At 50.1% G+C, this 13,292-nt stretch overlaps 1 protein-coding gene and 1 non-coding gene across 3 annotated transcripts; one reads left to right on the top strand and one right to left on the bottom strand.

Moving 5' to 3' along the window:
* Positions 1–53: 53 nt before the first annotated feature.
* On the bottom strand, positions 54–6,723 carry DGCR6L (DiGeorge syndrome critical region gene 6 like). 2 transcript variants are annotated; one of them, XM_011367156.2, is made up of 5 exons: positions 6,501–6,723; positions 6,265–6,425; positions 2,091–2,191; positions 1,134–1,274; positions 54–598 (listed from the first exon to the last, which is right to left on the bottom strand). In XM_011367156.2, the coding sequence occupies exons 1-5, from the start codon at positions 6,608–6,610 to the stop codon at positions 515–517; spliced, it is 597 nt and encodes a 198-aa protein (XP_011365458.1). In that variant the 5' UTR covers positions 6,611–6,723; the 3' UTR covers positions 54–514. The 2 variants fall into 2 exon arrangements, with proteins under 2 accessions (XP_011365458.1, XP_023390483.1); XM_023534715.1 differs by having other exon boundaries at positions 6,265–6,678.
* LOC111744274 lies at positions 3,668–3,771 on the top strand. Its single transcript, XR_002782073.1, has one exon. It is a non-coding gene; the product is annotated as a U6 spliceosomal RNA (small nuclear RNA).
* Positions 6,724–13,292: the final 6,569 nt, after the last annotated feature.

Genomic DNA, 13,292 nt, shown 5'->3' with positions numbered 1-13,292 from the left:
CCGAGGTGGGCCTTGGTCATGACAGGTACCACAAAGCTGTCACACAAGCCACGTGTAGGCCATACTGAGGCATCTTTATTTCTCTGAGTCACATAGGGCTTTGGCCTTGGAGCATATCCCACTTGGGGGCTGCACATGCTAAGGAGACGAAAACAAGAAGGAAGCCTGGGGCCTAGCAGAGGTTGGGATGTTCTTGGTAGAATGATAAGGTGCTAAGACCTCTAGCCTCACCATTTGCCCAGCTCTGGGGCTGACAGCCAGCAGGCTGGGCCCACTCCCTTTACCATACTACCCTAGTTTTAGACATAACCTAGACAAAGGTGGGTGGCAGACACAACCAGGGTCCACCTTGCCTCTCCTCAGAGGGTCATCCTTCCTGCAGGCACCTGGGAAGGTGGTGGCCAGATGTTGGGAAGACGAGTTCCTCAGCTTCCTGCTACCTGTGGCAACAGTGGGACAGGGCTGTCTTCTCAACCATAATGGGCACTGGGTAACTGGCAAGGACCCCACCTGGTCACAGGGCTGCCTTCCCTGCCTGGCAGCCCCTTTGCTGCAGCTTCCGGATGAGTTCCAACAGGTTCATCTGTAGCATTAGCTCCTGGGATACAGAGGGGTGACTGTGAGGCCAGAATGACACCTGGTCCCCTTTTGCCCTGACAAAGGCCCCAGGCAGAGGCCTCCTTTTCCCAAGGGCCCAGAAGCAGATATCAGGGCCTAGAGTGTGCCAAACAGTGAACCCACAGTGCTGACTTCCAGTGAAGCCTTGGCCACAGCCTGCCAGAACCTTGGACTCCACTACACAGCTGGGACTGCAGCTGTCCTGGCCTGGGGCACACAGATATATGCAGGGGAGAAACAGATGAGTGCCCTCAGGGACACAGTGGGCCTGGGGAAGGTGAGCAACCCCTCTGCAGCCTGTTGGCTCACCTTCCTGTGGGCAGAGGCAGGGGGACGGGCCTCTGTGCTGAGTGCTGCACAGAAACCCTTCCTGGAGCCTAACTCCTTCCCCCTCCCCTCACCCCACACGCCCTGGACCTGGGCCCCCAGCAGCTAGCCTCAAAACCCTAGATAGAGTCCGGCTTTTGGGGATTAGTGTCCCCTGGGCTATGCCAGGACAGGCCCAGGATGCTGACCTGCGGATTGGTGGTGACATAGAAGCCAGCAACCCCTGCCTTTTCCAGTGTGCTCTGCTGGTCTGCCACCTTCCGGTCCAGCTCCAGGACAATCTTCTGGTCCATTGCCCGCTGCTCCTCACGGATCCGGTGTTCTACTGCCTGCCACAGTGGGGAAGCTCAGGAGTTCAGCCCTGACCCACCAATGCCTCAAACAGAGGCTCCCAGCCTGCCACCTCCTCGGGCGCCAACCACATCCCCCGCCCCAAAAGCTCAGACTCCAGGACCACTATACCACCCTTACTGCACCTGGATCACTCCCTTCTCGGCCACACCAAACTCTATGGAGGAGCTTGGTGGCCCTCCCACCAAATGCTCTCCCCTCTAAGAGCTCCTATAAGGTGTCCTCCTCTTAGTGTACCAGGCCTTGCCCAGTGCTCAGGATCACCATGAGCTGGTCAGACACGGGCTCCATCTCTGATTATTATCAAGTTGGCCACTGTCTCTGGGTCTTTGTGTACATTACCTCCCCACTGGGGCTGCCTACGACCCCAGCTTGGCACCTCCTTCCTGCAGGCCCAAGCTTGCTGCCTCAGGACCTCACACATATCTCGCATGCATCCCTACCACCTGTGGCTTCCTGGTTACATGTGGGTTTCCTGGTTGTCTCTGAGCAGGATAGGCCCCTGCTGACTGTCCCTGTCACTGTACCATTGTCCTGGTACCTCCAAGGCCATGACTACAATAGCTCCTGCTTAGCATCTGCCCTGCATAGGCCCAGCCCACCAGGACCAGCAGTCTTGGGGAGCAGGAGGAATCACATACTCTTCACCTGGTTCCAGCATACCCCAACACTTCACAGTAAAAAGCCACATGCAAGAACTCACCAGGCCTTATGTGCTCCCAAGCCATCCTGAGCCCCTCCACCACACCCTGTCAGCAGAGCCCAGGTGGTGCCCACCCCACCTGCACCCGTACCTCCTGCTCACGTTGCTGAGCTGCCTGAAGCATGAGCAAGTTGTGGGGCTGGCAGGCCTGCTGGGCTTCCTGCTGCTTCTGCCGTAGCGCCTGCCTGAGCACTGGAAGGGGACAAGACCAGAGTCCATCAGAAGGCAGCAGGGGTGACATGGAGTGGACCAGGGAACAGCTCCTTCCTCAGTGCCTGCTCCAGCTGTCCCACCAGAGTAGCCAGGCCAAAAGTATAGATGTGAGGCCCTGCCTGATGACCCAGCCCTCCCGAAGCCCTGCACAGGAAGCTGGGTAGAAGTCCAGGGGATACTCAGTCACCCAACCCAAGTGGTCCCACCCTCACCCAGGGCAGGGCCCTTTTCCAGCAGCAAGGCTCCAGGGGACTCAGGAAGGTGCAAGGCACTAGAGGGTGAGGCAGGGCAGGCTGGTGTGGAGGACGGGCCAGGGTTGCAGCCCAGACTCAAGACCAAGGGGATGGGAGACTTTGATTTGGAGGCTTCTGGACTCAGATGTCCACAGGCCATCCATCAGTCCTGGGCGTGACATGATCGTCATCCATGGGACATCCACTGAGATGGCTAAGAGACCACCCAGGCAAAGGCCTGGAAAAGGAAGATGAAGAGATGGGTCACACTGCCAGAGCAAGGCATGGCATCTGCCCACAAGGGTGTGGGAGTATCAGTGCTACCCTTCAGGATGGGCAGAGCCACCCCACCCCATCCACAGCTCCCAGGGGAAGTCGGGAGGGTACAGACCCTGGAAAGCCCAAGGCTGAGATAAGCTAGCAAAGGCCCTGGCTGGGGAGTCTATGCTGCTCTGAGAGGACCCCACTACTAAATTGTACCATTAATACAAGCATGTGCAAAATTGTCTAGTCTGATAGGACTGGACAGAGGAGAAAAGTATCATGGGATGGAAAGAAACCAATCACAAAACAATACTCAACACTAAGCAGCCCAACAAGTGTCAAGAGCCTACCTCTCTCCCATAAAGTGGGATCCCTGGTCATAAGGAAACACAAGCCCAACACTGTCCTAGGCAGAAACCTCATATTACAGCTCTTCTCAGGAGGGCCCCTGAGGTTCCCCTGCCAGTAGTTTGGCACCCGCTGTGCTCATAGCCTTCTCCAGTCTCCTGTTGCTTGGCATTCTGTGTGCACCTCGATTATGGCATGTATCACATAAATGAGTTGGAAACTAAGAGCCACTCGAGACATAGGGACAAGAAAGTTAATGTTTACAACACGTGGAGGCAGGATTCGAGGAAAAAGATAAATGCAGGGAAATGTCATCATCTTCACTGTTTATCAAATGTTGCTACAAATCCCAGGTCAATCCCCAGATGCCACTTGGATGAGCAACCAGAGATAAGAGGAGAGCTACACTGCTACCTAGGCAGATGGGGCGTGGCCTTAGTAATGACCAAAAAAAGTGACAGCTGCCAATCACCACTTGCTAATTCAGAAGAAAGGAAAAGCAAAAAGTCACAGGATGCTTGCCCACAGCCAGCAGCACTAAAACCTGCCCAAATATTCCAAAGTGTCTAGAGAGTTATCAAAAACTCCCCACTAAAAGGAACCAAGGCTCGTGCTCTCTTGGGATAGCACATATACTAAAATCGGAATGCTACAAGATTAGTATGGCCCCTACACAAGAATGACATGCAAATTCATGAAGCGTTCCATATTTATAAATAAATATGATGAAGTACAATTTATTTTTTTTAAAAAGAAACAATGCTCCATGGAGAAATGGCAGGTTCCCTTTTTAAAAAATTATTCTGAGTGATTTATTTGCTCCCCAAACTACTAACCTCTGTGGAGATACAGATTACCAACATAAGAGCAAGCACTACTTATTGACAATAAGAGTGTGCCACAACTTCCTGCATTCGGCAGAGAATCAAAGGCAGGAGGAATGAGAAAGCCTTATGGTGGCCAAAGGGGAAGGTCTGTACTTATGAGAGGTTGTTGGTGTGGGGAAGCTGGAGGTGGGCTGACTAGTAGAGGGACTGAAGCATGGAAACAACAAGAAAAGATGAGCCAGAACACCTTCCTCTACCAGAAAGCAAGGAATGATGGGGACACATCGAAAAGACCCAAGAGCCAGCCTAGAGTTTTCCCACCGGCCAAATGTGGCACAATTTGAGCATTAAAAAGAATAAGTTATGTACTTTGAATCTGTGACTATATGCATTTATACCTCAATAGAAATGTTTACAAAGACAACCACCCAGACATTTAGAAAAGAAGTAATACTGACCCTACACAAACTCTCCTGAAAAACTGAAGAGAACATTTCCCAACTCATCTTATAGAAGACAGCATCACCCTGATACCCAAACCAGACAGACATAAAAAGAAAACTACAGATCGATGTCCATCATGAATGTAGAGGCAAAAATTCTTGAGATTTTAGCAAAGCAAATCCAACAGAGACAAGGAGAGAATAAATCATGACCAAGTAGGATTTATTCCAGGAATGTCGTTTATCCCAGGATTAAAAAAAAAAAATCAATGTAATTCACCATAGTAACTGAAAAGCTACTGGTCATTTCAAGAGAAGCAGAAAAAGGATATGACAAAATGCAACATCCATTCTTGATAGAAACACACTAATTCTGGGGCAGACAAATATTGCCTATCCCCGTAGGGAAGGGACCCTGTATCACTAGAGGAATTTTTGCCACAACCATTTAACTTGCATATCATCAGGCTCTACCTGCTGTCCACTTTACAGGAAACAGAGGGTAGAGAACCAGGTTAAATGAGAGCATGAAGAAGCAATGCGACAAATCCAGAGTGGGGACATTCTATAGGTAGCATGCCCCGGAGTCCTCAAAAAGCCAATGCCACAACAAATGCTGGTGACTGTTCCAGAAGCAGAGAGACCAAAGTAACCAATTAACAATACACGAACCTCCACAGAATCCTTATAAAGTGACAATTTGAGACAAGCTAGGTAATGTGACCGTGAACTGAAGGTCAGAAGACAGCCCAGAATGGTGAATTTCTCAGAAGGCTATCTGCAGTGGTTACATAGGAGAGTGTTCTTGTTCTACAGTACTGGTTCTCAATTCTAGGCTAAAGTTGACCCCCAAGGATATCTGAAGATATTTCTGGTTGTTGCGACTTGGAGAGGATGTCACTGTCATCTAGTGGGTAGAACCCAGGGATGTTGCTAAACATCCTGCTATGCACAGGACATTGTTTCACCATTAAGACTTGTCCAGCCACAAGTGTCAACAGTGCTATGCTTGAAAACCATGGTCTAGAGCAGGGGTCCCCAATCGCGGGGCCGTGGACCGGTATTGGTCAGTAGTTTGGTAGGAACCGGACCACACAGCAGGAGGTGAACAGTGGGTGAATGAGGGAACTTCCATTTGTGTTTGCAGTCACTCCCCTCACTGCCTCTGCTCCACCTCAGATCATCAGGCATTAGATTTTCACAAGAGCACTGGTCCCTGGTACCAAAAAGTTTGGAGACCACTGGTCTGAATGTTTGATTTAAAAAAATAAAAAATAAATAAGGGGAACAATAAAATAACAAAAGTGGGAAATTTGATGGGACAGGTAGAGTTATCCAGCATACCTTGCAGGAAGGGGCTCAGGAGCCCCCTTGCCCCCAGCGGGGATGCCTGGGAGAGGCCAAGGCTCACGAGGCTTTGGCCAAGCTGGGGCTCAAGTGAGTAAGTTTTTGGGTCCCAGAGGGTGCACTGGGCAGTGTATAGGAATTCGATGCACAGCTGGTGTGGGGTTCTGTATCTTGGAGAAGGAATTGACCATAAATATCGCTGCACAGCTGTCCAACACTGGAGGGCATCCCTGGGGGCCGTCAACCGCTCCACGAACAGCCACCACCGGAATCTGTCCGTGGGCTGGCCAAGCACCGAGGCCTTGGGCCATCTTGCCTGGAGGGGGGTGGGGACACAAGGGAGCCCAAACAGAAAGTTTCGGGACATTATGCTAAAGGGGGCTGCTGTGCAACTGACAAAAACAAAAAACTGGCTTGACCCATTTGTCATCAAAAAAGCGCTAGCAAAGGTTCCGTGTCCTTGATCTGGTCAATGTTAGGCACTTTTTCCGAGCGACACCCAGGGATGGGCTCGGCCCGCAGAGACCGAGAGCTCCCGGGCCAGGCTGATCTCCCGTTGGAGCTTGCGTCGTCCCGCCACCCCCGCGCACCTCGGTGCTCGTTCTGCAGACGCAGGCGCTGGTTGTACAGGCTCTTCTCGGTGAGGTGCTGGATCTCCAGCAGCCCCTGCACGATCTCGAATACTGTGCCGTCGAGGAGCGCCAGGGCCAGGTCGCTGAGCGTGGTATAGGACAGGCGCTGTTGGAAAGAACTGCGGATAGAGGGGACACGGTGAGCGCGGGCGGGACCTGGAGCTGCCTCAGCCGCCTGCCCCGCGGCCGCGCACCTGGGCAGCTCCTTGACCAGGCTCTGCAGCGCCGACAGCAGCTGATAGTGCCGCTCCTGCTGCCTGGCCCCGTCCACCGGCTCCTCGAAGGGGCCCGCATAACGCTCCATGGCGTCCACGACCCGCCAGCCGCCGGCCGAAACGACATGACCTCGGTTACGTCAGTCCCGGGCGCAGTGCATCCCGCCCCCTTTTACGACAGTTCTGAGCACGGCGCCGCCGGCTTTCTGAGTCAGCGAGAACGAGGCTCGCTCCATCGCTCCGCGGAATCTCCTAGGAGAGTCCCGCATTGTCCCCGTCCCTTATCCCGCCGTCCCGCCCACGCAACCTCAGAGCTATAATCGCACAGCCTTGAAATCGCGAGATTTCGAAGAACCCCGTCCTACCTGCACGGAGTAGGCGTGGACGGAGGTCCAGGCCTCAATTTCCTCTCTTCGGGAAGGCTTGATGCGTAGCTCTGCGCGGTCCTGCGCATGCGTCTGTGGACAGCTTGAGGCCCCGGCTATCACAACCTGGTCTCTCCCCGCAAAAGTTGGTTGAGTCGCTGAGCCCTGAACTCCACCAATTCAAGCAGCGTGACCTTGAACCGGTTTTGTTACCTTCGGGTCTCAGTCTCCTTGTCTTCTCTTCTTCCCCACCGCCCCCGCTGGGGTCTGGGAGCTCCAGGCAGGGCCTGCACGCGGGAGGCAATGCCTGGCATCAGGCTGCAGCGGTGCTCTCCAGCCCCTATCATCCACCTCCACCCAGCATCGTCAGCATGAAGAAAACCCGATCCAATGCGTCGTCCCAGCCTTGAGAATAAATTGCCAGTAATCCCTAATTACAGTTTTTATTAACTACGAAAATATACGCTCCCCCCTCTCCCCAAATCTGACGGATGAATATTCTGCTGGCCTCATGGGGGCAGCAAGCGGGAGATTCCTGCCTCAACTACCATCATGCCTTCCTCATCTCAGTGGGAGAGAGTCCAGCGTTGTCAAAAATTGGGAGGGGGCTGGTGTAGAGCAAAATGCAAAAGTAGATAGAATCTAGAAAAAAATGACCAGAAAGAAGGCTTGCGTGACCAACTTGAGAGGACAAATCCAAGTGGCCATGGATGGAATGTCCAGACCCCTGGGGGCTCTGTAGGGTCAGGTGCAAGGAGAGGAGCCAGCTGATTTAGGGACTCTCCTAGGGTGGTTGTGATGCAGGATTGGGTGAACTTATCTCCTCCTTTCCCCAGGGCGGGGGGGGGAGAGAGAGAGAGAGAGAGAGAGAGAGAGAGAGAGAGAGAGAGAGAGAGAGAGAGAGAGAGAGAGAGAGAGAGAGAGAGAGAATCCTTGACTGTGCGCAAAAAAGGATGCACGTGGGTGCCAGAGTTAAGAAACAAAAGGAAAGTTTATTAGAGAAGGAATAACGCTCCACAGTCATGGTCTCTTGTCAAAGACAGAAAATGAGAGACACTCCAAGTGTCCAAGGAATTCAGTTTAAATGTTTTCCTTTCCAGGTATGAGTATGCAGTGTTGAAGGCATGAGGAAGTAGTTGTTAGTAATCTCAGCAAGAATCTTCCTATAGGTTCCCTGTGATCTGACCATATGCAGATCAACCAGGTTCCCCCACATCTAGCAGCTCTGGTTTAATATTTAGTCAATTTGTGTAGTTCTCATGACTCTTTCCTATATTAGTTACTTGACCAAACTTTGAGCAGGCTCCTCTGAGCCCCCTTTTTGACTAGGTCTCATCCTTGGGCCCTATCTTTGGTCTGCCTAGTCTAGTTGTAGCAAGAATCCTACTAAGTCCGTTTAGAGAGACTCTCCTACCCTTGATATCTGATCACCCATGATGTCTGATCAAATTCTTCATCACCTACTCTCAATATCCGATCATCTTGACCTGCCTTCAGCAAGAATTCTTTATAGTTTAGCAAGGATTCTCCTACCCTTGATGTCTCCTTTTAGTAAGTTTTCATCCACTAACCCTCCTGCTCTGCTCAGGATCATAAATTCCTAGCTGTCTTTGCTGTATTTGGAGTTGAGCCAGATCTCTCTTCCCCATTGTGATAGACTTGGCACCTATGGAAATAGTCCTGAATAAAGTCTTCTTTACCATTGAACGAGTGTCCGAATCATGCTTTCTTTAATACTCTGCACAGAGTGGCTTGGCTCCAGGAGGGGGTGATAGGGTTAGGCTACAGGACAGAAGGAAAAGAGGGCAGCTCTACTGCTGTGGCCACTGCTAGATCCTTGTTCATCAGTAGTCCTTCAGAGGGTCAAGGATCACCAGCCCAGAGAAAGTTTGGCCTCATGCACCATCAAAAACCAAGCAGTGGGGGTGACACTGGGGTCTGTCTGTCCCCCTACTCATTCTGCTGGGGGTTGAGACTATGACACAGGATCACACTGGAGCTATCTGTTCACTTCTTACTCCCTAACTCTTTGGGGAATCCTGCTGAGATGTGGACTTCCCTGCCCAGTCCCTCAAAACCGAGCTGCAGCTGTTAAAACCCTCATCTGCCATCTACAATGGGCTCCTTAGCAATGGGGTATCCGACAATTCATGCTTAGTTTCTGGCCGTTTTGTTTCTGTGCCATCCTTTTGTTGTGTGGGACAAGGACCACAGGGAGCTGTCACCTCATGCCACTCTTCCTTCCTCTGTGTATGTAAATGATAAACTACGAATTGAACACAGCTCATTGTAACTTTACTGGTCAGATCGGTCAGGACTTGGCTTTGGCCTTGGCATGTCTGGGTGTGCTTTACAAATGGTCCGGCAGAGTTACAATGCCTTTTAGAAGATGAGGGGCTGCATGGCCTGATGGGCTGGAGAGATGACTCCTGGGCACAGCTCTTGCCTAAGTGCTGGGTGGAGGGAGGAGGACAGGTTCTTCCTCTGTCTCACCAGTTCAGGGAGCTGCAGGGGCAGCTCTCCAGAGCCTAAAAGTTTGTGCCACCTGCTGAAAAAATGTTTTTCAGTGGCAAGAGGTAGTGTTTGTCGAGACCAAGTAAAAGGCCATTCAAAGCCCAAATCGAATTGGGACCCCATGAAGTTTGGCCCAGCTCCCACTCAATTCCCTGGGCTTCCAGCTAGGGGATGATAGTCAAGGGCAGCTGCTATGGCTGTGCTTTGTAAAGCTTTGGGGCCTGTGTTTCTATTAAGAAAACACATAATAGAGTTTGGGCCAAAAATGTCCTGTGAAGAAAGGAAAAGAAGTGAAAGGAAACTTGCGAGTGAGACTTGGGCTGAGTCACGATAGGTACTGTTGTACAAAGGTGTAATTGGTTTGTCAGTCGCACTATAGGTGTTCATGAAGATAGAAACCCTCCTCTGATGTGCAAGATGTTCACTGTATAAATGATGCCTTGCTGGTCTAGCAGACCTTTTTGAAATGCTGTGGGCAGACTCACAGCCCTGAATTCCTTGGTCAGGCAGAGAACAACTCCTGTCTTTTACAAAGTAAAGAATTTTATGTTCTTGATGCAAAAGCCACAACTCATGCAAGACTGTGTCCATTCGTCTTGCAGAAAAGAGGTCACCCACCACGGGTCTTTGCCCCATGTGCTCCAAACAGATTGATACTACTGGATCTTTCACTCTCCTCCTGGAGGTTGACACAGCCACAATGGTCTTTGGAAAGAAAAAAAGAAAAAACAAAATGGAAGACTCTGAAGCCTGACTGGCCATGTGCAGAGCAGGACTCTTCAGATGGTAAACCTGGTTGCCAAAATGTTTGGTGATGAGGGGCCGAGTGGTCCTTGACTGCTGTACCAGAGACCTTGGATGAGTTACACTGATGGTTAGTTGGAAATAAAACAAGGAGACACCCCTAAAGTTGAGGAAAGCATTTGTGGTTGCTGCTCACCCTCCTGCATCACAGGGAAAATGAAACCGCTTTGCTCCAACTAGTGATAAAACTCTCCCTGTGGCTCAGGTGTGACGGCAATACTGAGATATTCTGCGGTCGGCTCTTAGCAGCAGCGGGAAAGGAGGGAAATGAGACATTAGCTTGGCTCCCCTGGACAGCACATGGGGAAGCCCACAAGTCTGTGGATGACAAGAAGTGGACCTCACTTCGTTGCCTAATGACTACCCCATTCTCAGTGCCATCCTGGCCATGACCACTGTGCCAATGACACGGGCATGGAGGAAGAGCTAGCAAAGACCACCTGAGATTCATCACATATGGTCTTTATATTCACAGTGACACAGTGAATGTGTTTCTGTCATCTCCTAAGTGCCCATGGACAGTAGTAGGGGAGCTCTGTCTTTTCAGGGCCACTGTAACCGGGTTTATAATGAAAACATGAATGCCCAGATGATGAGATGATCGCTGGATTTGGCGCTTGGGCTGATATAACAAAGTATCACAGCCTGGGCAATTTAAACAACAGAGACTTATTTTCTCATAATTCCAAAGGCTATAAGTCTGAGATCAGGGCCTCAGCAGGGTTGTTTTCTCCTGGGGCCTCTCTTCTTGGCCTGTAGATATCTACCTTCTTGCTGTGTCCTCACATGGTCCTCCCTGTATGTGTCTGTGTCCCAATCTCCTCTCCTTATAAGAACACCAGCCCTATTAGATTAGGGTCCACCCTAATGACTCATTTTAATATAATTATATTTTTAAAAGCCCTATCCCCAAATACAGTTATGTTGGGTTGCGATAGTTTTCCATTGACATTTGATCACAGGACATGATTATACTCAGAGACGCCCTAAGCAATTTCCTGCATTCCAGACACTCTTCCTTACTTCTACTGTGGAGTAGCAGTCCAATTTCCACTTCGTAGTCAAAGTTAGTCACCCCGGGCAGCACCTTGACTCCCTTCTTTGCTTATTGATTCAGAGGCATGAGGAGACCAAAGTGGTCAGTGCAGGCTTAACCTCCAGTTCAACAGAATCATTGTTGTGTCTCCTGGTGGCAGCCTTTCTCCCTCTATAACTAAGACCTAAAGGCCAGAAGAGGATAAAGTTATGGGAATAGGAATCAAAAATTTTGATAGTGGGTTGTTAGGGTAACGGGAGTGGGGCCACTCCTATGTCCACCCTCGATTCATGGACCCATGAATCCTGGCTATCAAAAAACAGTTCCACAATCGGACATTAATTCAGAGCATATATAACCTTCTGGAGAACCTCGCAGCAGTCCCCCAAGGTGTTGCCACCTAGCTGGTGCTACAACTGAGTCTTCAAAAGGCTATTCTGCTACAGGATGGTGGGGAACATGATGAGACCAGCGAATTCCATGAGCATGTGCCCATTGCTGCACTTCTTTTGCTGTGAAGTGAGTTCCTTGATCAGAAGCAATGCTGTGTGGAATACCATGGTAGTGAATACGGTATCCTGTAAGTCCATAGATGGTAATTTTGACAATAGCTCTGTGTGCAGGAAAGGCAAATTCGTATTCTGAGTAAGTACGTATTCCAGTAAGGACAAAATGCTGCCCATTCTATGTTGGAAGGATTCCAGTATAATCAACCTGCCAGAGAGTAGCTGGCTGATCACCCCTGGGAATGGTAACATATTGGGGACTCAATATTGGTCTCTGCTGCTAATTGAGTGCTAGATTAGGCAGTCAGTGGCAGGTGTAGCCTAGTCAGCCTTGCTGAGTGGAAATCCATGTTGCTGAGCTCATGTATAACCTCCATCTCTGCCACATGGCCACTTTGTTCACGAGCCCATTGGGCAATGACAGGGGTGGCCTGGGAAAGAGGCTTACTGGAATTCACAGAATGGATTATCCTATTCATTTGATTATTAAACCTCTCCTCTGTTGAGGTCACCCTTTGGTGAACAGCCACATGGGACACACACACACACACACGCACGCACACACGCACACACACACATTATCATCCATCTATCTATCTATCTATCTATCTATCTATCTATCTATCTATCTATCTATCTATCATCTATGTATCGCCATTCAGAAAGGTCTATTTACACACCTGTTTCCCCAAATTTCTTTGTCATTAGTTTTTCGATCATGTTCCTTCCAAGTCCCTGACCATCCAGCCAAACCACTGACCACGACCCTTGGATCAGTATATCATCACATGTCTGGTCATTTCTCTTTCAATGCAAAGTACAAACCAGGGCACTGCTTGAAGTCCTGCCCACTGGGGTGGTTTCCTTCCACCACCATCCTTCAGAATGTCCCAGAGAAGGACTTTAGTGCTACAGCAGTCCATTGTCAGATGGTGCTTGCATATCTTGCAGAAACATCTGTGAACTGGGCCCAAGTCTTCTCTTCTGTCAACTGATTGTAGGAAACTCCCCATGAGGCCAGAGGTATAGGCTGGGAGCGAGAAGATGGTGTAGCAGAAGTGAGGACAATGGGCATTTGGGCCACTTCTTCATATGACACTTGTGTCTTCAGGGTCTGGTCAGGCCCGATCATATATATAGCACTTCCATTTGATGACATAGTGCTGCTGTGCACACTCACTGTTATGGCTTTGGTGGGTCAGATTACACCCAGTTCATGATGGACAGCTCAGGTCGCATAATAACTTGGTGGCTATGGTTAAATGTTCAGTCTCTACTAAGGCCCAATAGCAGGCTGAGAGCAGTTTCTCAAAAGGAGAGAAGTTTATCTGCAGATAACGGCAGGCTTTCAAAATCCTAAAGGCTTGTGTTGCAATTCACCTATGTGAGCTTCCAAAGTCTCTGAACAGTGTCTCTCTCTGCCACTGATACTTCAAGCACCCTTTGGGTGGCTGCTAGCCCCAGGGCACATGGATAAGTCTCAAAAACATGATGCTAAAATTAAGAAGCCAGACAGAAAAGGCCATATTGTATGATTTCATTTTCA

Source organism: Pteropus vampyrus, unplaced genomic scaffold (genome assembly GCF_000151845.1).
Source record: "Pteropus vampyrus isolate Shadow unplaced genomic scaffold, Pvam_2.0 Scaffold130, whole genome shotgun sequence".
In the NCBI taxonomy this organism is placed as follows: domain Eukaryota; kingdom Metazoa; phylum Chordata; class Mammalia; order Chiroptera; family Pteropodidae; genus Pteropus; species Pteropus vampyrus.
Note: the sequence above shows the minus strand (reverse complement) of the source record. Positions and strands in the feature narration are given on the sequence as shown.

Excerpts from the sequence above, each read along its gene's own strand:
- DGCR6L (XM_023534715.1), bottom strand. The coding sequence starts at position 6,610 with ATGGAGCGTTATGCGGGCCCCTTCGAGGAGCCGGTGGACGGGGCCAGG. Across the intron at positions 2,192-6,264 it reads TCTGCAGAACGAGCACCGAG|TGCTCAGGCAGGCGCTACGG; the intron begins GTGCGCGGGGGT and ends GTCCCCTTCCAG. Across the intron at positions 599-1,133 it reads ATGTCACCACCAATCCGCAG|GAGCTAATGCTACAGATGAA; the intron begins GTCAGCATCCTG and ends TCTGTATCCCAG.